The sequence below is a fragment of the Neophocaena asiaeorientalis genome, unplaced genomic scaffold (genome assembly GCF_003031525.2).
Source record: "Neophocaena asiaeorientalis asiaeorientalis breed wild unplaced genomic scaffold, Neophocaena_asiaeorientalis_V1.1 scaffold704, whole genome shotgun sequence".
Taxonomy (NCBI): Eukaryota; Metazoa; Chordata; class Mammalia; order Artiodactyla; family Phocoenidae; genus Neophocaena; species Neophocaena asiaeorientalis.
Genome location: NW_020175050.1, coordinates 176197 through 203435, shown reverse-complemented (window position 1 = coordinate 203435; position 27239 = coordinate 176197). Strand labels below are relative to the sequence as shown.

Below are 27239 nucleotides of genomic sequence, written 5' to 3'. Positions count from 1 at the left end.
ACATTGTTTTCTCACGTGCTTCTCAGAAATAACTAAAGCTGGGAAATGGATCACAATTCCTGCCCTAGTAAAAGGGTCATTTTTGGGCTTCCCTGGTGGCGCTACCCCAAAAAAAAAAAAAAAAAAAAAGGGTCATTTTTTAGAATTCCTTTCCACATTAATTGCATTTAAGATTTTCTATTTAATTAAATCACAACTAGTAATTAATCAGATACTTGCATTTTTTAGAATTTTATTCTGCTGCCCAAGTTCAATAGTTCACGTTGTTAGCATGCATTTCCAAGAAAATTTCTGGTTAAAAAATATATTCACTATCTCTGAATGGAATAATTGCATTTGATGATAAAACTGTATCTATTATAAATCAGCAGAACCAATAAAAAATTTTGCAAATCAAATATTCTACATATACTCACAGCTCATTACCAAATTTATACTGAACAGGGAAACTTTGGCCCAATACAAAATACCACTTTAATGAGAAACTCACCAAAACTTTTGGCCATAAAAACCATCCGCCCTTTAAAGAAAAAATCTGGGGAAACGACGAAACAGAACTCAAAAGCGTGTCTGCTAGATAAATCTGCCGAGATACAAAATACTCTGTGTGTTTTCCAAAACAGATTGTTAACTAAATATCACTGCATCTGAGGCCCTTTCAGTTTAGGTAAATCTATGATTCCTAAGTCAATCTTACACACGGTTAAAGTAATAGTAACAGTTTACATTAGAATACAGTCCTTTGTTCAAACTTTGCTTCTATTATGACTATTTCACAAGAAATCAACCAACCGATAACTCCACACACGTTTCTTTGGGAAACTACTGTTCAAAGTACAGGTCACATAATGCAATACACCTGGCTATGCCAAAATAAGATACTTTTCTCTAATAATCATGTCAGAACAGCAACCTTAAAAATGCAAAAATAGCCATAGCATTTCCTCCCCCGTGACTGTTGTCTATTTCAAGAAGCAGAATTCATGCACTCTTTTAAAATCCTTTTAATTAAACAATGGTCTTCAATGATATTTCCTTTCCCCTTGCAATTCAGTCTCCAGGTTCAGTTAGATGACCTAAGTAACTTTTGGGATTAAAGTTGAATCTCATGGGTCCAGTTTCATACATTTGGCTGTAGAAAGCTTGGATGTATGCAACTTTTTAGAATTCAGTTCTGTGAATACATTAACATGAGAAAGGACTCTTTCTAGTCAGCTCTATATCAAACCACATACATTTTCCAACATGAAAAATCACTTTTTGAAGAATGCTGCTGATTTTTACTTTTCAAAGATGTGTTTGCCTCTCTCTCACACATATATATGTGTGTATCTACATACATGTGTGTACCTACATGAATGTCTATGTGTACACAGCTACATACATCCATGCACGTGTGTGTGTGTGTGTGTGTGTGTGTACCTAGCCACAGTGGTATTCGCTCTCTTTTGTTATTTCGTTTTACCTCATATTGTATAATTATAGTAGCAAATGGAGCTCCATGTAAGGAAGATGGCAACTTTCAGAAGCCCATAAGGAAACTGAACACACAGTGTTAATTTTAAAATAAGAACTATGTTTATGTCTAGCTAACTCTGCTGCAACACAAATAAGCCATATTATAGAAACACCTGATTTCATCATTTTTGCAAAAACCAAGCTCATATGAACAACAACGTGTATAGTATTGGATATGTAGAAGAATATTTTTAAAAATTTATTTCGTTGAAAGTAATATTCCAGTTTCCTGCTTCGAGGATCGTGGATAAGCCATTTGTTATGGCTCAGCCTAGCGCTTCTGAGACTCTAATTCCTTCAGGTCAGGACTTGCACAGCTTCGGAGGTTACCATGTCATTGTGCTAAAAATCTTTAAAGCATTAACTATGCACCAGAAGTGACTGGTTTATAATCCTTGTAGGAGGGGGTCCAGACTATTACTTTTGTATATTTTTTCAAAACATTTACATTGTAGAGTATATGAGCCTACCAGCACTGATACAGGAGAGACTCTGCAGACGCAGGTGTCTCTGTAGATACTTGATCTTGAGCAGAGCAAAGAGAACAGAGATGGGCCCCGATGCAGCTGCCAAGGGCAGAGAGCTTACGAAAGACCGTGGAGAGCGCACGAGCACGAGGGGAGTACAAACAGGAGATGAATGAGCGGCTCGCGGTGAAGACTCCAGGGGGCTTAGATGTTATGGTTTAATCGATTTTAGGAGAAATGTATGGTCTTGTCATTAAATAATTTGTAGAACAACCCTTTCACTTGGAATGTGAGTTTAAGATTTTGCAATGACATCGAGTGAAAACGTCAAAGAATCATTGTTAAAAATTCACATTTTACATCCGTAAGACTTGTCCGTTGAAAAAAAATTGTATGCCTTGCTTTTATTTTGTTCTTTATGTAAAGGGTTTAGGAAATTTGCCAAGACTACAATAAAGAAACAAATAAAGAAAAAATATTCTCTGACATTTTTTGAATTGATACTTGGATTTCTGAGATTTAGTATGATGTATACCTGCGTCTCGTCTCAAGGGGATAGAAAATCTGCTTCCTTTAGTGTTAAATTTATTCATCTAAGCCCCGTAGTATAAGCTTACAGAACACGCTTTAAGTCCACCTAACTTTTAATTCATGAGGCTTTGAAGAAGGATCGATTTTCCATCACTGATTGCAGAAAGGTGCTTCTTACTCTGTAACCTCGATGCCACGTGTCTGAGGCTGTCTGCTACGATTCACGCTAATTACAAGTAGGTCACACATGAACATCCACAAGAGTAACACGTAAAAGTTCCTATTTATAACCAACAACATCAAAGCAACACTGGTGTTAAAGCCAAAGTACAATATCCTAATAGTACCGTTTTAACCCTCACTGGAAAGATACAGTGGGAAAGTACCCCCTTCCGAACAATTGTCCGTTTCCATTAAGGCCTCAGCTATATTAGCCCATTACAAAAGGCCAGTTCACAAGGAGTCACTGGGGCTGCGGATTTCTGGTCCTGGCTGATCACCGTCTGTGACGCAGTACAGAGGAGCCTGGCAGGGAGCCGTCTGCTGGATGTGTTTGCTTGATGGTACCTTCTTGAAGAGGTCTGCATCCCAGTTACCAGGTGTAGGTTCCCCCCACAAAACTAAAAGGAAGAAAAGTCAAAGAAGCAAGATGAACATCTTCAGGTGGGAGGGCTCAGGGGCGGCCATCAGTCATCGATCTTCACGGGCAGCTTCTCCGAGGTCCCCTGGGCCGCCGGCGGGTTCGAGATCCACACGGCACTCTCCTCCCCTCGAATCACCTTCTCCCACTGGCTCAGGTTATTCCTGGAATAAGAGACGCAGCGACAGGGGCTGTTTCAGAAAGGATTTCTGGACTCTGTCCCAACAATCATCCACACCATCCGGTGGCATAACTCAGCCTGATGGCTTTTGGGTGTCGTTTTGACTCTGGTGACCTTGACTATAACCAGCTTGCAGGCTCCCAGCCTGTCCCCCGAACTTGGCACCACTGCTCAGTCTCCTCAGAGGAGCCTCAACCACCAAAGCCCTGTCCCACCAGCTCGTTTCTTAGTTGGGATTCACTGGAAAGGGGACTGAGCCAACGGGTGACCACCGAGGACACGTGGGATGGGAGGAAAGGGTGGAAGGGGCCCGGAGCCGCAAGTTCATCCACCGACGACACCTCCGTCCAGGCCTTCCCACCCCATGGGGGGAAGCGTGTGTCCCCCCGGGGCGGCTCCATCCCCTTCACACGCGAGACCGGGGAGAAGCCTTATTTTGAACACCGTGTCACGTATTAGAAAGGCACCATAAGTTACACCTGCTACAAACTTTTGAAAGTTCCTCGTTACGAGGTTGTATTTGTGCTCCGGTGGCCTCTAGTCTCAAACACAGCCTCACTCCCCCACCTCCTATCTTCCCGTCTCAGTATCTGCAGCTCGAGGGTTGCAGCATCTTCCTCTCCTCCGATGGTGTGAGAACTCCCGCTGCCTGACCACCACCCACCCTGCTGGCCCGGCTAACCTCGCAGAGGCCTCGTCAACATTCCCCACCTTGCACCTTGCTTCCTCACACGCAAAGTCGAAATCAGAAGGGAACCTTAGCGTTAGCAAACACAAAATTCATGCAAAGAAGACCTGCTAAGATACCTTTGGACAAAAGAAACCCCTAAAAGATAACCTGAAAAATGTAACAGTTTAGCTTTTGTCCTATGTCATCAGGTATCATTTTCCCAGAACCTGAAGAGATTTTTTTGATATATTGGAAAAAAAGAAACACCCACTAACTTTGTCGTGTTTCCTTGGATACAATGACACATGATGAATTTTTCAAGTTTTAATCATATTGAAATGGGCTTTAAGGGATTATGCGGTTTAGCCAAGTCCACAGTAGCAAGAAGGCATCAAAACTGCTGAGAGAGCTGAATAACAACCCCAGAGCTTGATAACAATAGCAAGCCTTCATTCTGCTGGTTCTAAATATTTAGCGCAAATACAGAGAATTTTTGGACAAAAAGAACTTCTGAGTCATGCCTGCATCTGTTTTTTTTTTTTTTTTTTTTTACAACACGCTCCTTGGATTTCAATTGATACCCTCTTTTCGCTTTGGTGGGACATTCATTTTTCCAACCTGACTCCATCAAGAATGAATACTCACTCACACTCCAAACTGTCCACATGGCTGAGCCCTTAGGGAATAATATAATATTTTCAGAAACTAGCTACTGATTAAGGCCAGTGATGGTGCAACAAAATACACTGGGATGTTCTGTTCATCTCCACAGAAGCAGAGAAGAAAGAGAATCACTTAAATAGGAAAAAGCAGGATCTTTAAAAAATTTTCTTGCTTGTTAGTTTGTTTTCCTTAAAGAATGAGTTCGTCAGGTAAGTTTCCACAGCAGAGAATGGGAGCACACTAAATCCTCAGATTTTGTTTACAAATATCTCGTCACATGTCTGTTCTCCTCCCCTCAACGGTGCATCCACTCCAGCCCCTCAGTGTGGTTCTGGCTGAGTGGTTAGGAAAATCGTGTCGAAACCAATTCTCCTGCAGAGAATCAACTCACACAGCCAATGTTCATCACCGTTCGCCTTCCCCAAAGGAACCTCCCTTCAAAGTAAGATGAAAATCTTAAAAAATTTCCAACGTTCTTAGCTGAGTTTAGCCCTCCAAAAAGATGATGAGAGGACACAGAGAAATCTGTTCTGATCAACTGTTGATGGCTTGCATTTCTTTTGGGAAGAAAATGAAACTTAAAGAAGATGCCATTCAAGATTCCATCTCTTCCATTCAAACGATAAACCGTGTGATTGAAACTGGGTCCCTTTCCAAACCAGCAGCCCAGAAAAGACATTACTGTCTTCTTCAAAACAGCATTGGGCGGGGACCTCTGAGTCATAAAAACGAACAAACAAACAAAACTTCAAAACTTTATGAATAAATACTCTTGATGAATACTTGTTACATAGGCAAACACACAGCCCATTTATTGTAAACTGTAGTGAAGACACATATATACTTGGAGATAAAATCCTATACATTCTTATCTTTTAAAAAATAGCATCACAGGTTGAACTACTGTGCATACCTGCAGGCTTTCAGGAGAGGCTCTGTGGGCGGGAAGATCTGGGTGAGCGTGGTGTAGCAGGGAATGGCCACGGCATTGTAGAATCCAAGCTGCCTCAGAGCAAAAACCACGGACAAGAAACACAATTGCATGTTAGCAATTCCAGTAGCACCATATTCCTCAAGTGAATTTTCTACTTCTCAAGCCTACCTGAGAAACGAAATGTTCTGGTTTCGCTAAGTAATCTTTGGCTCAAGGAACACTACTGCAGACTACAGTTAAAAATTCATTAAAATACATTCACAAAGTAAAACATAAAAATGGAAAACAAAAAGAAGTTAATCTAAAACCCAAGTACAATATTCAATGGGATTCTCTTTATAGATCAGTTATAATTCAGGTCCTATTTTTATCTCTGGTCAGATTTAGTACTTTAAGTGTTTAGCATTTCAAAGTCAAATCTGCTATTCTTCTACATGGGTGACTCTTCACCAACTTAATACTCAGGAATCACCCACTGCTGGGTGTCTTGTTTGTTCCTCTTAGCTCTGGTACTTCATTGGGTTTACTGAAATTTTCTTCATCTTGGCCCAGCCGCTCCGCGGCACGTGGGATCCTCCCGGACCGGGGCACAAACTCACGTCCCCTGCATCGGCAGGCAGACTCTCAACCACTGCGCCACTAGGGAAGCCCCTCCCTCCCTTTTTTGACCTACGACAAATCTCACTGACCTTATCATAGCCCTCTCAGGTAACAGCTCTCTCAATATGCCAGAATTTAAAGTTTTTAGTCTGTGATACTTTAAAAAATATATTAAAGATTTTATTAGGAATTATTCTGGGCCACTGTGCACATAAGTGATGAGGGCCCCAACTGGCCTTTGAAGGCCACATGGAAAAGAGTTGCTGGATGATTAACCAGAGAACACAGACTGCCTGGCTACAAATAACTGCCCTAATGGTTGACAACATGTACAGGATAAAACTGGCTCCTTAGATAGAGTGACCGGCAAACCATGGCTTACCAGTTTCTTAACTGAATTTCGGTGAGACACACCAAGGAATATAGAAGAGTCGAATCTACTTGGCTCCTTTCTGCTCTCTCCTGTTGTAAAGTCTATCATCATAGTCATCTTGCTAGAATGAACGCATTTCCATTTTTAACTTTACAGTTCATGCACAGACTTTCTTGTGTCAATATTTAGCAGACGCCACGGCGCAGAAGGTCTCGAGAGAGAGACTAATTATTGGGAAGTAGAGTCTTTTATTTTTATGGCAAAGAATAATTTCATAGTAATCTCAAGTCGGAAGCAATATATTTGGTAAAATACTAGCTGATCACAGAAATATTGTATTTAAAATTCTCTGATACTATGAATGGAGGAGGGATTTTGGCGGAAACATGCTACCCTTAATGAAGTAACCTGAGAACAAAGTTCATTCCCTGGAGACACCTTCAGTTCTCTTATGCACCCTATCGGGACGATGCTCAACTATTCACAAGGAAAAGCTAACGTCATCCACTCCCTATCTTATCCATATAACAGGATAAATTCCAAACGAATTAACAAATTAAATATAAAGTGATGAAATAAAAAAAATAACTGAAGAAAATATAGGCAAATGTTTATATAATCTCAGGGTGGGACAGGACTTTTACAACATGACATGAAAAGCAGGCACAAGACAGGAAAGGATAATCACTGTGATTACCTACACGGGAAAGTGCCACAAACAATGTTAAAATAAAACGAAACTGCAAAATCTACCTGCAACATGCATGGTAGGCATGTCAGTACACAGTCAGCAGAGACGGAAAGTGGGCCTCCTGCTAGAAGAACTGGTTAAGGATACGAACAAGTGAACGGCTCCCCAGAGGCAATGATGGCGAGAAAATCACGCCACCTCTTGCTGGGCTGTGCCCTCCAAGAGCTGTGGACAAGCTTAAACTTTTGTATTAAGAGTTAATAACTTACCTTTAAATAAATAAAGTAGGACAATTTGAGAACTTATCCAAAACCTTCATCTTGTGAATGTTCTGAAATGTTTTCTAAACTGAATTTTATATTATTTGTCCATAACTAACATCCTTATTATGACGTTAGAAGATTGAGAGTTTAAAAGGACCATAATAAAAGGAATACATCACACCACACACGCACACATGCAAAACTAACAAGGCACGAGAGCTCTCGAAACATCAAAAATTAACATAAATTATGTAGTAAGACCTGAAAAGAGAATAATTAGTGCTAGGTTATGGTAAGACAAAACTCAAAATGTACTAAAATATATGCATTATTTGTTAGGAAAGGTGGACCTAATCAAAATCTATAATGTTATTCTCCAAAAAATATCTTTGTACGTTTGATGACAAAATATTTTCTGCTTGTTAAAAATATCAACAATTCAAATTCATCCGTCCCCTCTATTTCAAGTAAGAAAAGAAAGCCTGCAATTGACTGCAATTTCATCCGTAGAAGAGGTGATGATGACAAGGCTAGCTGTGAATCCTTTAAATCCAACTAGGGTTTCCCATTCGTGGTCTTACTACGCTCCAAGTCCGTCTAAATGGAGACTTCAGGTGGTTCCAGGTCCTCTAAGACTGCATGTGCTTCTTACTCATATCCGCTGTTATGGCCACTGTAAACGACTGGACTTTACAACACAATTCATACCTGGCCTTGTGGGACTTCGTCCTTCTTGTCTCTGTCCATCATGGGAATAGGCTGTATTCCCAGCTTCTTCATTTCATCACCCTGGGAGAAACAGGGGAAAACGAGGCTCTCTCAATTTTATAAACTGCTATAAAACTTTGGTATTAATGAGTGGTTCCCTTTGTTCGTTAATTTTCTTCAAAATGAATAATGTTGCGGCTCAATGACCCAAACAAATGTCAGAATAATAAAAAATGTAAAATGTATTATTGCAGGTTTTCATCCTGATATCCCTCTCCTGTACTGAATTACCAGAAACCTAGCCATCTCTTCTGGTTTCATTTTGTAGAAGTTAGTGAAAGTTAGTAATAAGAGGAGATAAACGTGTGAGGTGGAACACAAGAACAAAATGTGAAATAACCGCAAGGTCTTTATCTCACTTCTTCAGATGATTTTTCACATGCAATGCACCAGGTGGAGCTAGGCTTTAAAGAGGAATATTGATACATCAATAATAAACAATAGTCTACTAAAACATGTCAGTAAAGATACAGTATAACTGGCTAGACATCAGCATAGAGGTTAAAAATTATAGATGTTTATTAAAGATGTATGATATCGCAGGCTCTGGGCTAGGCAACTTGTACTATTATTTCACTTAATCTTCATGAAATACTATGAGTTAGATATTATTGTCCCCGTTTTATAGATTTTAAAAATTATCTTACTGTTTTTATTTATTTTTTAAGGTTAAAGATTGTTAAAATTTTTCCTGAATACCTCACACTCTTCCCTCACGTTTCTTAATTATTTTAATTGTGCTTGTTTTCAGAAATCCAAAGCACAGAACTAAAACCACCCTGAATGTGCTAAGATAAGGTCTAGAGACAAATTACTATAACCCTTGTTAAGAATGTTTGTGTACAGGACAAAGACACTTGCCTTGACTACTAAAGGCACTTGAAGTATAGAGTTTGCTCTGGTGTTGTTGCTTTAAATATGAACAGCAGTAGTTCTCAAGCTTTTTTTCTTTTCTGTCCTAAGTGAATGAAAATAACTAGGCCCCTTGCTCAAGGATTTCACAAGCCCAACATATAAAAAGATTTAAAATAAGCAGTGATTTGAATATGTACCCGAATAAGGATTGATGCTGACGAGGAAAACAACGGGACACCATGGACCGTGTGTGCAGGAGCACAGGGGTGGCTGGGGCTCAAGGGGGAGGGGCTGCAGGGGTGAGGGAGGGAGCCCCAGGCAGATGGAACTGCACAGCACAGTCAGGGACCCAGAGGACAGAGGGGCTGAAATGTGGGCGAGCCTGGAGGGGCAGAGGGCTTGCTGCATCGAGCGCGTGATTTTCATCTTTATCATATCAGCCTGGAGAGATGGAAGACGGGAGGTGTGGTACTGACATAAACAGAATTAAAGTCGTCCTGAACCGGCAAGCGTGGCCACCGAAGCACAGAGATGAGTCAGAGAACTGGCCTGAGGGCTCCGTCTCAGTACTAAGGCAAGGATTTCATCTCAAGCAACATGACACCAGAGACTATACTGTTAATCACTCTTACACTGATTTTCAAAGATAAAGGCAAGGAACCCAGTTAGATGTTGCAGTAACCCAGGCGGGATCTGGTGAAGCTCTGAAGAAGTGGGAGAGAGTGCGGGGCTGAGGTGAGAAGCGTGGACTTTATGAACGTCTAGGAGATCAACTGGCAAGACTGGGTGATTACGTTTCTGTTTCCACCCCGGGAGCTCCCTGCAGACGTCATCTATGAGCAGACTGGCAGCTAATCGCTCCCGGTGGACTGTTTAACCAACGGGGAATAGAAAGGGAGAAAGTCTACACGTCTCTCACATTTCGATTCGTATTTTAGAATACAGATATAGTTGTTATGGTATGAAGTATGTCACAGTTAAATAAATAAAAGTATTTGCAAAACAATAAGCTAGCTTCAGACAAGTTTTCTTATGTGGTGTTTATAAAATTAATTCTAGGTTACTACTTTTAGACACACATACAAATTAAGTTGACTGTGATAATAAAGTCAAACATTACAGCTCAGACATGTACATCTAAAAACAATCTTCCTGAGTCTGATAGTAACTAGATTTTGACACACACACAATAAAATAAAGGGAAAAAAAAACATGCAAGAGGATGCTTACACAATGTATGCACTGTGTATTTGAGAAATAACACCATGAGTATATTCAACTCAAGGCCCGTGGTCCTCACCCAACAAAAATTCTTTGGGTTTACAATTATAAGACAGATCAACATTATAGACTCTTTCTACTAATCGTTAGCTGAATGATTTACTGTTTTTTACTTTTTACATCCACTCTTCTACATGGATGAGGTTCATGGTTTGAACCATCAACTACTGAACTTTTTGTCCTCCAAATTTACTTTTACTTCTTCAGAACAAATGAGGTACACAAACACTTTACAGGTTTTTTTTCCGTAATCTTTGAATATGCAGGGATCTAAGTATTTGTGGATTCATTTGAATAAGAGAATTATATTCTACTTACTCATGGCAAATCAAGGAGTAAACACATGTTTCTGATAATTTGGATAATTCAGTCTAGAAAAGGTATTCATGAAAGTAATTCACAGGGTTGTTTCACATGTCAGGAATTCATGGATTAACATCCCACATATCCTACAGAACTCATAATTTCAGCTGAATTGACCATTTGGTACATTTACATAATCTCAGTTCCTACGGTACAACGTGATTAGTCTCTCGAATTTCTAGCTGCAGGCACTTAAAGCCCGTGATATCGTGGGTCCCTCTTAGTACGGTTTCCAGTGGCTGCCATAAAGGAGATGGCCTAATACAGTTTATTGGATGGATGACAAAAGATTGGCTATTAAATAAGGAAAACTGTTGCACTACTGTTCAGGGAGTCAGTTCCTGAACTATTTCAGTGGAGATCAGAGAGCTTACACACATATTCAAGTCAGATGTAACAAGAATGACTGTTCTTACTTCATACCTGTATAAATGCTAAACAATAGTTTTTTTAAGTAACCAGCAACATGAGCAACTAAGATACTGTGACTAAATTATCCTTATATTTAATTTCTTCCCAATTGTTTCTCATTTCTTGATATTATCTATGTTCATATAAAAATCAAGGACGTACCTCAGCCCAGAATTCTGCGTATATATCATTTGCCGTCAATTTTGTTACTGGCCACAGCTTTGTCACAGAACAAAGATCACAGGCAGTCATCATCAAACCAATGACACGGTCTCTAGAACACAATAATATAAAACTGGTCACTGCAGCATTTGCAAATTTATAAGAACAACTGGAAAGACTTCTGTATTTTCAGGAGTGAGTGAGGCCTAAAGTGGGCATCGCTTCACGATGGGGGAACGATAGCATTAGAGAGCAGATACAGCTAACAGGCAAGAAAATAAAGAATTAAAGAACAGTGTAGTTTTAATTGTAAGAACATCAGTCACTGCTGTCCCTAGTTCCACGAAGAGTATATCCTGTGCTCCTGCTGCCTGGCTGTTACTGTTGAAATAAAATATTATGTGGGCATGGCCCTGATACCATCTAAATCCCCTGCTGTATTTTACTGCCACAAACCAGATTTTGACTTCCGTGGAATTTTGGAAATTTAGAGTGAGAAGAAACCTTGAAGAAAAAAGTCCCAATCCTTTCATTTTATATAGGAAAATCTGAGGTGCAAATAAATGAAATGATTTCTTCAAGGTATAACTGGCTCAAGACAAGGCCAGAGCAGATGTAGATTCCCAGAATTCTCTCCCATCTCCCCACCAGCAGAGAAATGTGATGTCTCCAAACACTTTACAAGCTCCAACTTTCCAACTGAAAGGAGTTTTCTTTTCAATTGCTTTGCACTCACAACTATGTGTTCTAGGTCTGATTTTTTATTCTAAATATGGTTTGGCTTAATATTTCCTCTTGGAGAAAGATAAAAATTGCTTAAAAGAATTCAAACAGACATATCCCCTATAATTTTAACGCATCTGGTCTAGTGACATGAGGTCACCCTAAATGAAGTCTACACTTAATGGTGGCACTAAGTACAAGTTATTAAGAGCTCTTAATATTACTGACATTAACGTTTACAAAGCAAATTACATAACAAAAGGAAAATCATCGAGAAAGACACAAAACCACATAACAAGTGAGAAGGTGCCATAATTCCAGCTCCTACCTAAATTCTAATGCGTCTGAGGACTCCACTGCTACTCAAGGCCGCCTTATTTCCTGGAGGTGCACAGACAATCCCCATCTGTGGGCACAGTACGCCCTGGGTCCTGAGCCTGCCCACCAGGCCCACAGCATAGTAAGAGCATCTGTCTGTCACGTGGGCAGAGTCTCTGATTTAGTGGTGTTCCCTAAAGCAGGTTCCTTTGATGCCAATCACTCTTAAGGTTCTTTCACTTCCCATCAGCCAATTTCGTTTAGCCCACTAGCCTAATTAAATGGTATCTTCTACGACTTTACTTTTCATTAAGGACACATGTCAAAAGGGTATCATGTCTCTAACAGGGAAGCCTAGATAACTTTAAAAACATCAATGAGACTTACATGTACCCATCCTGTGACCCCAAAACAGATGCCATGTGAAGATGCAAATCCCTTAAAATGATCAGGAAAACCCATGGTTTCTTGATGAGGTAGTTTCCTAAGCACTTTGTGGTTTAAAAGAAGAATATTTATTTCTGGATTTGGGCTTCTAAAGCAACAAGTATATTATCTGTTTGCTCAACAGATAAATTCATTTAAACAGAAATAGAACATGAAAAAAAACCCTATTCTTTTGTTAACAAATAATTATTTCATGAGATAGAAATAATTCAATCTCATTCAATCTACATTCACACAAAAAAATCAGCATTTATTTCTTTTGGCTAAATATTGTAATAAGCTTTATCTCAAAAAAGCTTTCTTATCTCGTAAATCTATGAAAAAATGTTAATAGAACTGGGCACTGGAAAGCACGTGGAGCCAACTTTCTCACTGGATATGATTCTGTAGGCAGCATTACTACTACTAGGGTTGAAAAGTTTATAACCTAGTTATCCTTTAGATTTCACTATCAAATTACTTAGACAAAACAATTTAAGAGTATTTTACTGTTAACCAAACAAGTAAAAAATAAGACAGATAAGAAAATTTGTACTAAATGCCTTTAGTAAATAAAAATTACTCACTTTTTACTCTCCATGACAAATCAGCTAGATGGTCATGGTTTTCCAGAAATGTTAACCTGAACGGGAATTGTTTTATTTCTTTCTCTGAGTGGAATATAGACCTAATGGTATAGAGACCTAATTTGTAATGCATTCCAATAACCAACTGTGAAAGGGATGGAGTTTATGCCAACTGTGCTGTTGGTATGATCTTGAACAGATGGTTCCTACGGGGGTAATTTCTGGGGGGGGGCGGTTGACTACATCCATTTATTCCAAAAAGTTTTGAATGCCTGTATGTATCAGGCACGGCGAAAATAATAAACAAAATACGCACTGCTCTTGTAGAACTAATGTTCCAATGGGGAGAAGTAGAAAATAAGATAAAGATTTTCACTCAACAAGTCTATACAAAAAATATTTTAGGGGACTTCCCTGGTGGTGCAGGGAAGATAAGACTCCACGTTCCCAATACAGGGGGCCCGGGTTTGATCCCTGGTCAGGGAACTAGATTCCACATGCATGCCGCAACTAAGAGTTCACATGCCGCATCTAAGGAGCCCATGTGCCGCAACTAAGGCCCAGTGCAAACAGACAAACAAATAAATAAATAAATATTTTAAGAGAGGCAAAAATATGAAGATGGGAGAGAGAGTCCAGTAGAGATGGCAGTATGCATACAAGTCCTAACATGGGAATAGGTGAGGTGTGCTGGAGGAACGGCAAGAAAGCCAGTCTGGCAGAAACGCAGGAGCGAGGAGGTGCCAGGCCGCTGCTAAGTCTCCAGACAAGCCAGGACCAAGTCTGACGGTGAGATGCTGGCAGCTGAAGAGCAGAAGAGCGACATGACACGCTTTTAAAAAGATCCCTCAGCTCTGCCCAGAGGAGGATGAACTGTAGCGTTGTAGGGGGAGGGAGGTTGCTGAGAGGCCGTTTAGGAGAACACACAGCAGTCCAGATGCGCAAGGACGGCAGCTGGAATTAAGGTGACAGTAGTGGAGACAAAAAAAGTAGGAGGGTTCTAGTCGTTAGAGGCAGAGCCAAGTTGAAATACGTTAACATCCACAGGAGTTACAATAAGAGACATCTCTCTCCCTGTCTTTCCCCCCAGCATCATCCCAGACCGGGTAGAGCAACTTAAAACACAGGACCTGTCACAGGTGAGCAGAGGTTCCGACCTGAAAGTGAGCGCCTCTTGCCAGTGCGTACATCCACCTTCCCAGTGCCAGCCTATTTTAAAATTCTCTTCCCACATCCCACGATCACAGAATCACTGAACTTTACAAAAGGGAGAGAAAAGAAACCACACAGCCTGCAGGATTTCAGGTGAGTTACTGGTGGCCAAAAAGGAAGCCCCAGCTCTCCGCCACTGCCCCCTCATCCCATGCCACAGACTCTGTAAAGTTAGTTAGCCGAGGATACGATGTCCTATTGGAAAAGAAGTAGAACCACACAGATGAAACATATAAGCAACTTTATAAAAGATTTCAGGTAGCACTGTGAAGATAAAGAATGAATTCTCATATGATTATTATTACAATTTCTCACTGTGTGAATAACTGGAATTCAAGAAGACTGAAAGGCTGGCTGGATTTCCACAGTGAGCTGGAAATGTAATACTCAGTACCTCTGATTCTCTACCCTCACTGTTTACTAGGCTCTGACCTCATTGCAACCTCCCACATACCAACTAAGTCTTTAAGTGGGACAAAAATTTAGAAACATAGCCCAGTCTTAAAACACAGTAACTTTAATACCTACTTCAATACAAGGTTATATCAGCCAGGATCCTGACCTGAAACAGACGACATACCCAGGAGAATTGGAGGATTGACTGAAGGGACTATTCACATGGCCTGGAGGGAAACCAAGGAATAGTAAGGCACCGAGGCCAGTGATAGTGGGCAGGTTCCCACCCTGGGCCTGGAGGGACGAAGGACAGCTAGCAAGGGCCTGAGGTCTTGCCTCCAGATGCGCTGTTAAACCGGGGACCCACAAGGAAGAAGCGAGGGGAACGAACACACCAACTCTTCTCTCCTCCTGCCCTCTGATCTCTTGTCAATGCCACCCATGGCTGAATCCAGATGGAAGCTGGAGGGAGGGCAAGGGAGCTGAGTGACTTGCCCCTGGGGGTCAAAGTGGAAGACAAGCTTAGTGGATCTGGGGGCCAAAAGGAGGCCGCCCAGCACATGGGAGTAGCCCAGAGGGGGAGCTAAGAAGCCGTTGTTCACACGGAAAAATACATTTGAAATTTGAACCATTTAAATATTGAATTGCACAGAAATAGAAAAATGAATTTAAAGCCAACATTTCTACTAATCTAAGAAAACCTATGCCGTTAGGCTCTGGGGACCCAGCACAAGATTGTCACCAAAACAACAGAAAAAAAAGAAAACAAATGCACGTCCTGCTTATCTTAGAGTGTGCATATAGAAAGAGCTGATCAAAGACCAGACTTCTATCAGGAAGCGTCTTAACTGTAACTGTTAGAGCAGGTCAGTAAAGTGGCGCCAAGCGGTTAAATAAAAAGGAAACCATAAACAAGACCAAAAGACAGCCCTCAGACTGGGAGAAAATATCTGCAAATGAGGCACCTGACCAAGGGTTAATCTCCAAGATTTACAAGCAGCTCATGCAGCTCAATATCAAAAAACAGACAACTCAATCCAAAAATGGGCAGAAGACCTAAATAAACATTTCTCCAAAGAAGATATACAGACTGCCAACAAACACATGAAAGGATGCTCAACTTCATTAATCATTAGAGAAATGCAACTCAAAACTACAGTGAGATATCACCTCACACAGGTCAGAATGGCCATCATCAAAAAATCTAGAAACAATAAATGCTGGAGAGGGTGTGGAGAAAAGGGAACCCTCTTGCAGTGTTGGTGGGAATGTAAATTGATACAGTCACTATGGAGAACTGTGTAGAGTTTCCTTAAAAAAGTAGAAATAAAACTACCATATAACCCAGCAGTCCCACTACTAGGCATATACCCTGAGAAAACCATAATTCAAAAAGAGTCATATACCACGATGTACACTGGAGCATTATTTACAATAGCCAGGTCATGTAAGCAACCTAAGTGTCCATCAACAGATGAATGGATAAAGAAGATGTGGCACATATATACAATGGAATATTACTCAGCCATAAAAAGAAATGAAATTGTTGGGGTTATACAAGTAGATGTTTTCCTTAGAAACTGTCATCTAGCCTTATTTTAATCCCTTTATTTTAAAATTAGGTCATACATAGCATGTGAAAAGAGACTAGGTTAAATCCGTTTTCCCTTAAATTATCATTTTAATGATTTTTTTTTTCTTGTTTTAAAAGTTAGCTTCAAGGACTTTTAATTCACTGTACTGAGTAACTGAAATCATGTCTATAAAAACTACTGCACTTCTCTCATAATATGACCTATTTTGGTGAATTTATTAGACATTAAACTGGACTAAGGATGCTGTAGATTCTGAGAATATTATTTGAACAGGTGCAGAACCAAAATCATAGATAAGATTTTAGAATCTTACTGTTTCCAAAGACACAAATAATAACTCTTTAATATAAACATCATCATGCTATAGTGATGATCTCACTCAGTAAAATTTAAGTTCTCAATTCTTATTTTTGTGGAACCCTGTGTTGCTCTTTGAAAAACACCATTAAGAAGAGAGAAAACGAAATGATCTGTCAATGCAGAATCAGTCTTGAGCAAATGTGTCTCACAGAGGGATGTGCTGTTATTAAAAACTTATTCTAACTTAAAATTTCTTTGCCTAACAGAATCCTTGTGTGAGTCCCAGAGTTGATGACTCTGACCTCCTAACACGGGCAACTCTGTATTACTTTAAATCAAGTGAAGACATCAGTGATTTCACGCTAGAAGGTAGTTTCCCTACATTTCAAGTTCTTCGGCTGAAACATAAAACACATACCTAGCAGAACGAGGCCCTCGTACATTTACTACTGCAGGTAAAGACACATCACTGGCGTCACGTTGACAAAATGCTACAGGAAACTGCATTACGGTCTAAGAATAAAGGAAACCACACGAACAAAGTACAGAGCCGTAGCCGTGTGAAAGTGTACATCTTTTCTAGCTCTGTTTCTGAATTGTTTAAAGAATTGGTCAGGTGTTTAACGTACCCTTTCTTTGATGTGCACCTAAATCTAAATTAAGGAAAGACTTCGGAAGAACGGTGGCAAAGGAATGTCTTTGAAGGGTACAAATATTCCCTGAGATTAAGAGAATAAACATTTTCATTCATCTATTTCCGAAAGCTTTCAAGGATAAAATTCTGCACTTAGTTGATTTTTAAAATACATGTTTGAGGAAGGCAATTCCAACATGAAATACATGGAAATAAAAATTATAAAAGCTACTACTAACTCATATATTTGTCATTTAACATTTAAAAGGATACTTTAACTTGATTTCATAACTTAAAAAACATTTGATCTTGTATAATGTTTGTTAAGTGGTCCTTAGGTAAGACTATACGTTTTCCTCCGTTAAGAAAGATGCTGTAATTCAAGAATAGTGCTCTGATTTCTATGGATGTTCTCTTCAGTTTTTGTCAAAAGGGGACAGCTAGTTGTTTCAGGGAAAAACTAAGCTACCCTTTGCCTTGAGTCCAGAGCTGGTTTCCGAATGTGACATTCATTTTAGTTGTGGTTAACTGTGGTTTGACTGTGGTTAGGGAAAGAGTATTGAAGGACATTTTCAGTGAAGGAATAAATTAGTTTACAATTTCTGTTTCTCTTTTTGGTGTACTTTATTTCTCCTCCTCTCCATCTTTTATGTCACTAGCAAGTCCCCTTTTATAAATGAGATTTAAGCTGATCTAATAATTCATTTCTGGGGCCCTAAAATCACTTGGCAGGCTCTGTTATTTAAAAAGTTTAAAGAACATACTCATTACTAAATGTGAGATATTTGTGAAAATAAAACTGTATGTATGTCTAATGTAAAAGTGAGTCACTCATCTGATTTTGAAAGGCACATGGCAATGACTTTCATACATATCTGGTCTCTGGTTGCTTCATTTTCAAAATAGAAAATAAGAAAATTACCTAATATTTTCAAGCACAGTTGTGGCTACAATGTCAAGTACATACAAGACATAATAGTCAATGTTAAGGGCATGTCAAGTTAAGGGGGAGAGGGATAAATTAGGAATTTGGGGTTAACATATATACACTACTATATATAAAATAATCAACAAGGACTTACTGTATAGCACAGGGAGCTATACTCAATATAATACTCTGTAATAACCTATATGAGAAAAAGAATCTGAAAAAGAATGCACATGTGTGTATGTCTAACTGAATCACTTCGCTGCACAACATTGTAAATCAACTATACTCCAGTATAAAATAAAAAGTTAATTTAAAATAGTCATAATAGTAAATGTCAAGGGCAGGTGGCAAGGACCAGTGGTAAGGACAAAAGGTAGGGAAGGAGTGTCAGAATATTAGGACTCCCAGCAATGATGAAGAGATCACGTGACATTCAGCTCCAGACCGAGTGGAACAAAGACTGAGAGAGCCATAAAATGAGAGAATGATCTGTGTAAAGTCCAGCTGACCCAAAAGTAAGAGGCCAACACGCCAAGGACGAGGGAGCAGAAAAACACAAAGAGCCTGGGTTCCTGAAAGCATCACTGGGCAGCTGAACTTAAGCCAGCAACTACCTATCTTCAGACTCTTTACAATAGGATAAAAAATAAAACCTTATATTTTGAGACACTAGTCATTAGGATTTATCTTTTGTAAACTAAACGCCTTCCTAACTGATAAAACACTTAATGCACATGCGGCCGTCTGGCTTCATTCAGAATACACTATATCTTTTGATATAAAATGATCATCTGTCATACTCTAGAGAATACTTGTGAAAAAAACCCAGAGAGTTGAGATATCTGACATGATACTGTCCTTTTTCAGAAAGGACTGGATGCCAGGAAGGGCAGATTTCCAGCTTCATCAGGACATGTAAAATATTGGCAAATTACCAGGACACAAAATGCCACTGAAGATATAATAAGAATACAAGATCACATTATGAAACCTACACTCTTCATTTTTTGTCATTTTGGATTATTTGTTTGCTCGACAAATACTGAACCCTCCTACGTGCTCAGCAGCGCCACAGTTACCCGTAGCTCTGGGCCCAACAAGTGGACAAAAGCCTGGAATGTAATTACTTCCATCACGTGACATTCTGTCCTCTGATTATGCTCTACAGGACATTATGCCATTATAATTTATGTCTGAGACAAGAGAGTTTTGAGAGTGAAAGTGAGCACTAATATTAATTATATCAGGACAACAGGTATTAATTGAGAATGATCCAGACCAACTAGGGAGTCTGGTCACCCTGATTTTAACACAAAAATATCACAAAATAAATAAAGATAATATCAGTACTTTGAGAATTGTTATGAAAAATGTTAATCTTAAATATTAATTTTTACCAAATAATTGGTAGGGAAGAAAAAATATCCATCTAAACATTTTTAGGCTTAACGTGGATAGGCACATGTAGCTAAATAAAACGCTCTTGTAAGTACGACGTTAATCTCTCTGCTTATGGTTTAGAAATATAGTGAATCTTAATTTAAATAAAGGCTGCACTTCCCTAGATATTAGGTTACTTCACTCTTGGCCAAAGTCTGCCATTGATGTCCTCAGACGAACGGTAGCATCTTTTGTGTTTTAGTCTTAATTCCAGGTATAAAGGGAGAGGCCATGTCTGTCATTTATTAACTATCTATTGGAGCAATTACAATGACTATCTCTTAACAATTTTCTTCTAAGAAATATAATCATATATTTAACTACAAAAAGTCGAATACCAGATAAATAATTTATTAAAGGTATAAAACAGACTAAACTAAGTTGGATATTCACGTAAGAGGAGAAGAACAACAGTGGGCTGAAGTAAACGCCTGCACCAGAAAGTGCTGCTGGAACAGGGTCCCCGAAAGAGAACAAGAATTCACAATCAAAGAAGGATACCACACTGTCAAGCAAAGATAGACAGTAAAATAACATAGTAAACTTTATTCAAAAGTATATTTCCAGCTTATAGACTGCACATTAACTAATAGACAGAAAACAGCTTTGGAGAAGCATCCTTTTTAAACCATATGCAGAGAAGCCCCGGCTACTGTGAATGTGGACCAGCCAGCCCTGGAGGCACCTGCCCCGTGAATGCACCAGCAGAGTCAGGAGAGAGAGCCCTTGCCATGTTTCTTTCGAGCAGAAATTGCTAGAGCAAGAAAACAAGGAGCTAGATGTAAAGACTAGCCTAATTTGGAGACAGTATCTGTCCACTTCGTACCATGCTCAATGGAGCTATCTCCGCAAACTGCAACTCTCACTGGAGAAACAGCTGTCAAGTTACAGACGATGCCACGTACAGAACATTTGGAGCGAACCTGTGTCTATGACAGAGGTGGTGGAATATGTACCCTAGTCACAGGGGGAATGACGTCTGTGTTAACTCAAGTGTAGTGAAGGTTCTAGAAAATAGAAAGGAGGAGATAAACATTTCCCACAGCGAGGGCAGCCCTGAGCCTTTGTAAAATCCCCCTGTGGCTGAACTCCACGTCTACCATTTCCTAGGACAACGCAGAATGGCTCAAATTATGCAATTTCTTACATACATCATTATGGAATCCTCACAAGAAAATCTATGAAAGGCCAACAAAGCCGTGTCAAATGCGTGAATACTGAATTCACTAATAATACTAAAATAGATTAAAAGCTGGCTCAGTACCATGCAGAATTCTGTGAACTGCTTCTATGAGCTCATCAACTCCTCATCACCCCACAGAAATGAGATTTGATCTCATTTGGTGAGTTAAGGACCATTCTATTTAATTTTTTTTAAAGATTTCATTTAAAGGCCTACTGATATAATTGACATACTCTACCTTGTTTAAGAACAAAACACTTGAAACAAAAGTGTGTCATATTTTATCACAGAATCATACTTCCAGATTGTACATTTTTGGTGCTCATACTTTAACTTAGGTGTAACTGACATGGAATTAAATGCATGAATTTGAAAGATATAGTTCAACGAGTATGAAAATGTATACAGTCCAACCACCAGACCAGTGATGACAGGGAACATTTTCATGACCCAGACACTTCTTCTGCCCTTTCCCGTTCAATATCCCTTATCCAACACCAACACCTGCCAGCCCGAATTCTACCGCAACCACTAACACTATCGATTTGTTTGGCCTGTTCTAGAATTTGGTAAAAATGTGTTCATAGAGTAGGCACTGTTTTGTTCAACATAATGACTGTGTGATTTCTTCATGATGCTGCATGAATCTGTAGTTTCTAATTATTTTTTGTCGCTGAATAGTACAGTATTCCACTGAGTAAGTGCCAGAAACTGTCTATCCATTCACTGTTGTTGGACCTTTGGGCTGCTTCTGGTTTAGATATATTATGAATAATGCTGCTGTGAATATCTGCGTCCAAGCCCTTGTGCGAAAGGCAGAAAACAAGTGGAAGACAAAATTGGGAACAAAGAACAAGTGCGAAGGATAGAAAACAGTAACAGGTATGGCAGATATTAATGCAACTATCTCAAAAATCACTTTAAATGTCAATGATCTAAATACACCAATTAAAAGAGATTATCAGAGTGGATCAGAAAATAAGGCCTGAATATTTGTTGTTTATAAGAAACACACTTTAACTATAAACACACATATAGACTAAAAGTAAATGGGTGGAGAATGATATACCAGGCTAACATTATTCACAAGAAAATGGGAGCAGCCAGATTAATTTCAGACAGAACAGACTTCAGAGCAAGGATAGGTACCCGCAATAAAGAGGAACATCTCATAAGAATAAAGGGATCAATTCTCCAGGAAGGTATAATTGTCCTCAACCTGTATTCCCCTAGCGACAGAGCCTCAAAATATGTGAGGCAAAAACTGATCAAAGTTCAAGGAAAAGTGTATCAGCTCCACTACTATAGTTGCAGACTTCAACACACCTCTATGAGAACTGGATAGGTCCAGCAGGCAGAAAATCAGGACATATTTGAATCCAATAATTTCATCAACGATACAACTGACATCTGTAGATGGCTTCATCCAGCAACAGCAGAAGACACATTCTTTCCAAACTCAAATGGAACATTCACCAAGACAGACCATGTTCCAGACCATAAAATACACTTTTTAACAAACTGAAAAGAACAGAAATCATACAATGTATGCTCTTAGATAACAATGAAATTAACTAGATATCAACAACAGAAAAATAGCTGGAAAACCCTCAAGTACTTAGAGATTAAAAAACACTTCTGAATAACACACGGGTCATAGAAGAAACCAAGAGAAATTTTAAAATATTGATAACTAAACATAAATGAGGACACAGCTTAACAAAATCTGTGGGATGTAGTGAAAGCAGTGTTTAGAAGGAAATTTACAGCATTAAATGCATATAAGAGAAAAGAAGAAAGATGTAAAATTAAAAAGTTAAGTTTCCACTTCAGGAAACTAGAAAAAGAAGAACACGTTAAATCCAAATACGCAGATGAAAAGAAACAGTAAGAATTAGAGCAGAAATCAGTGAAATTGAAAACAGCAAATCAACAGAGAAAATAAACCAAACTAAAAGCTGGCCCTTTGAAAAGATCTATAAAAGCAATAAGCCTGTTGCCAGTCTAACTAAGGAAAAAAGAGAATACAAATTACTAATATCAGCAATGAAAAAGGGGACGTCACTACAGATCTCATGGACATTCAAAGGAGAATCAAGGAGCACTATAAACAACTCTACACCCACAACTTTGGTGACCTAGATAATATGAATCAATTTCTTAAAGGATACAATCTTCCAAAACTTACACAAGAAGAAATAGACAATCCAAACAGGTCTGTATCTATTTAAGAAATTTGGTCAATAATTAATAATCTTCCAATACAGAAGTCACCAGGCCCAGATGGGTTCAGACAGCATATCCTACCAAACAAACTGAACTCACCCTGCTCCCATGGCCTGGGTGTTAGTTCACGGCAGCTGCGAATGAAAACAGAATCAAATCGTGCAGGTTTTGATTCCGGGTAATGCTGCAGTGGAAGAGCTCAACTGCTCTTCAGTATGGTCATTATGACTCTCTCAACCTCCCTTCTCCATGAAACCTCGCATTAGTCAGGGCTGGAGAATCTCACTCCACCCGTTTATCCCCAGAAGCAGAAAGTGGGATCCCTGGAGTTTCTCTTCCAGGCAGTGAACCCAGCCCTTCCTGCAGGACTGTGACAGCTGATCAGGGTTAGAATATCAGGGAGGCCAGGACCGGGCAGGGGTGAGGCAGGAGTCTCCTTACCCACTTACTCCCCACCCAGGGGGGCCGATGAGTGTCTGGGGTTGGAGGGATTGTGGGCCGGGGTGAGGAAGCAGTGGGGATGGGGGTGACAATGAAGCCAAACAGGCGCACAGCGGGGGCCACTCCACCCCCAGGAAGACCCGTGAAGTCTCTAGGCCTGGCCAGGCTCGTGCCTTTCCAAACTCAAGACTATTTGCTCCCAGGGTCAGTTGGGCTCTTTTGATTGCAGAAGACAAAAACTCACTTAAGCTTCTGTATTAGTTTGCTAGGGTTGCCGTAACAAAGTACCACAAACTGGGTGGCTTAAATGACAGAAATTTATTGTCTCACGGTTTTAGAGGCCAGAAGTCCAAATCAAGGTGTTGGCAGGGTTGGTTCCTTCTGAGGGCCATGAGGGAAGGATCTTTTCCAGGCTCCTCTTGTTGGCTGGCAGATGGCCATCTTCTCCCTGTGTCTTCACATGGTCTCCCCACTGACACATCTCTGTCCAAATTTCTTCCAAGGATATCAGTCATGTTGGGTTAGGGCCCACCCACATGGCCTCATTTTACCTTAATCACCTCTACAAAGGCCCTATCTCCAAATACTGTCGCATTCTGGGAATCTGGACTTCAACTTATGAATCTGTGGGGCGACACAATTCATCCCATAAGAGTTTTCTAGAACACAAGTTTATTTTAATGCGTTGTAGAGTTCTTTAGTTGACGCATCCATCTCCCCGTTAGACTGGAAGGACCAGGACAGCAGGGCCAGGGGCTGTCTGGCTCTTTGCTGCCCACCCAGCACTCGCCCCAGGCTTGGCACTGAAAGGTACCGAATCTGTAGCTGTGGAATTGGGTGTCTCCCTTGGGTGTCTCTGCTCCCTTCTCCCATTACTTACTGGCCGATCCCTCAAGAGCCTCTGATACAACACACTCCCATGTCAGACAGTACACTTCCCATACTGTATCTCACTCGATAGCATCTCTACTAACATACTTAATCTCCTTTAAAGTAAGTCACATTTTTTTCTTAAATAAATTGAAAAGGACATTTTTTCATGTAATTTCTACTTGGATTATTTGTCTTATTATTGAGTTGTAAGAGTTATATGAGACTGCTATTAAACATAAATATTGAGAATATTTTCTCACGTTCTGTGGCTTGTCTTTTCATTTCCTTAAAAGCTGTTCTGAAAATCGTAAGTTTTTAATATGACGAAGACGGTCTATCATTTGTTTGTCTCTCTGAAGGTCAGTGCTTTTCTGTTTTGTTTTCTCCAGCTTTATTGAGGCATGGCTGACCAAAAACAGCTGTATATATTTAGGTTGTACATGTGATGATCTGACATATGTATGCATTGTTAAATGATCGCCACAACTGAGTTAATTAACACATTCATTACCTTACACGGTTACCGTGTGTGTGTGTGTGTGTGTGGTGAGAACACTTAGGACCCGCTCACTTAGCAAATTTCAAGCGTACAGTACAGTGTCACTAACCGTAACCGCCACGCTGTACCTTAGATCCCCAGAACTTACTCATCTCATAACTGACAGTTTGAACCCTTTGACGGACATCTCTGAAGGTTAATGCTTTTTGTGTGCTAAGGAATCTTTGCCTATGCAAGGTCATGAAGACTTGCTCCTATGTTTTGTTCTAAAGATTTTATAATTTTAGCTTCTACATTTAAGTCTATCATCCATCTGAAACCTCCGTAATTAAAAAGCAATGTTGAAATGACTATCCTTTCCCTAGTTGAATTATCTTGGCCCCTTGGCTGAAAATCAACAGGCTACCATAGAATGGGTCTTTTGTAATCTGTCCCAATTTGTCTACCCTAACACCAATACACCCAGTCTTGATTACTGTTATTTTATAGTAAGTCTTGAAATCAGGTAGTATAAGTCCTCCAATTTGTCTCTGCTTTGTCAAAATTGCTTTGACTATTCTGGGTCTTTTGTATTTCTAGATAAATTTGAGGTCGGTTTGTCACTTTCTACAAAAAGTAGCCTGTGGATATTCTGACTAGAATTGCAGTTTTGGAGGAATGTTTGTAGAGAATCGATAGCAATATTGAGTGTTGCAATTCATAATCATGATACATCTCTCCAGTCGTTTAGTGTTCTTTATTTGTCTCAGGAAATGTTATGTATTTTATCATTTATTAAATTTATTTTTAAATGATTTTATATCATTCGTTAAATTTATTTTTTAAGAGACTTTATATCATTTGTTAAATTTATTTCTTAAATGACATTGCAAATGGAATTGCTTTAATTTGAATTTCCAATTAATATTCATATATGAACTAAGTTAATTTTTAAATGTATCATGTGAACTTGCTAAAGTCACTTATTAATTCTAGTAGATTTTTTTGGAGATTCCTGAGGAATTTTTTAGTAGATGGCATGTGATTTAAAAATAAGGACAGATTTACTTTTTCCTTTCTAATTTTATTTGTTGATTTATTTACTTATTTTCAGCATAATGCACTGGCGATGATCATACGGTATTTCTTCTTTGTTCCATTACTGTGAATTATATTAATTAGCAAATGTTAAACCACTTTTCTATTCCTGAGATAAAATCCATTTGTTATATTGTCTCTTGAATATGTGACTGAATTTGTTATACTTTGTTATGAATTGGATCTATGTCCATGAGGAATATAGATCTTTTTTTTTTCATGGAAAGGCATTTTCTTTTAAATATAGCAGTGCATACATGTCAATCAATATAGATCTTCAATTTACTGTTTTTGTAATGTGTTCGTGAGCTTTTGGTATCAGTACTATTCAGGCTTCATAAAATAAAGTGGTAAGTAGTAGTCTCATTTTCAGTAACATTTTGTGTAAGATTGATATTATTTCTTCCATAAATGTCTGAGAGAATTCACAAGTGAAACCATGAGGTCCTGGAGAATTTTCTGTTTAAGGATAGAATTTCTTTAAGGGGATATTCAGATTTTCTGTTTCATCTTGGTTCAGTACAGTAAGTTGTAATTTTCAAGGAATTATTCCATTTTTAACTGTTTCAAATTACCATAAAATTATTTATAATAATCTCTTACTGCCTCTTTTTGCCCATATTCTGTAACAATATCCTCTCTGTTACTGTTAATATTGGTGATTGGTATTTTCTCCTTTTCCCTTACTTAGTCTTGCTGGGGGTTTATACATTTTAGTAATCTTTTCAAGGTACCGACTATTGGCATCATTGGTTTTCTCTGTTGTTTGCTCCTCTCCGTTTTATTGTTCTGCTCCTCTCTTGATTATTCATTTCAAGTTAGGGCTTAATTTGCTCTTCTTTTTCTAGCTGCTTAAGGTGTCATCTTAAAACACTGACTAACACAGGCATTTAAAAATAAACTTCTAGCTGAATCCTACAAATTGTGAGTTTGTTTTCCCTAACATTCAGTTTGAAATATTCTATTTCCCTTGTTATTTCTTCTTTGATACATGAGTTATTTAGAGG

The 27239-nt window shown here is 39.1% G+C and overlaps 1 protein-coding gene across 1 annotated transcript in view; it reads right to left on the bottom strand.

Annotated features, from left to right (window-relative positions):
- Window positions 1–3078: 3078 nt before the first annotated feature.
- Window positions 3079–27239, bottom strand: part of PDE10A (phosphodiesterase 10A) — a 108934-nt gene continuing 84773 nt past the window's right edge. Inside the window, exons 17-20 of the mRNA XM_024763635.1 lie at window positions 11372–11483; window positions 8240–8320; window positions 5584–5672; window positions 3079–3320 (exon numbers count right to left, since the gene is read on the bottom strand). Of these exons, the coding sequence (XP_024619403.1) occupies window positions 3203–3320; window positions 5584–5672; window positions 8240–8320; window positions 11372–11483 (400 nt within the window). The 3' untranslated portion in view covers window positions 3079–3202. The remainder of the gene's footprint in view (window positions 3321–5583; window positions 5673–8239; window positions 8321–11371; window positions 11484–27239) is intronic.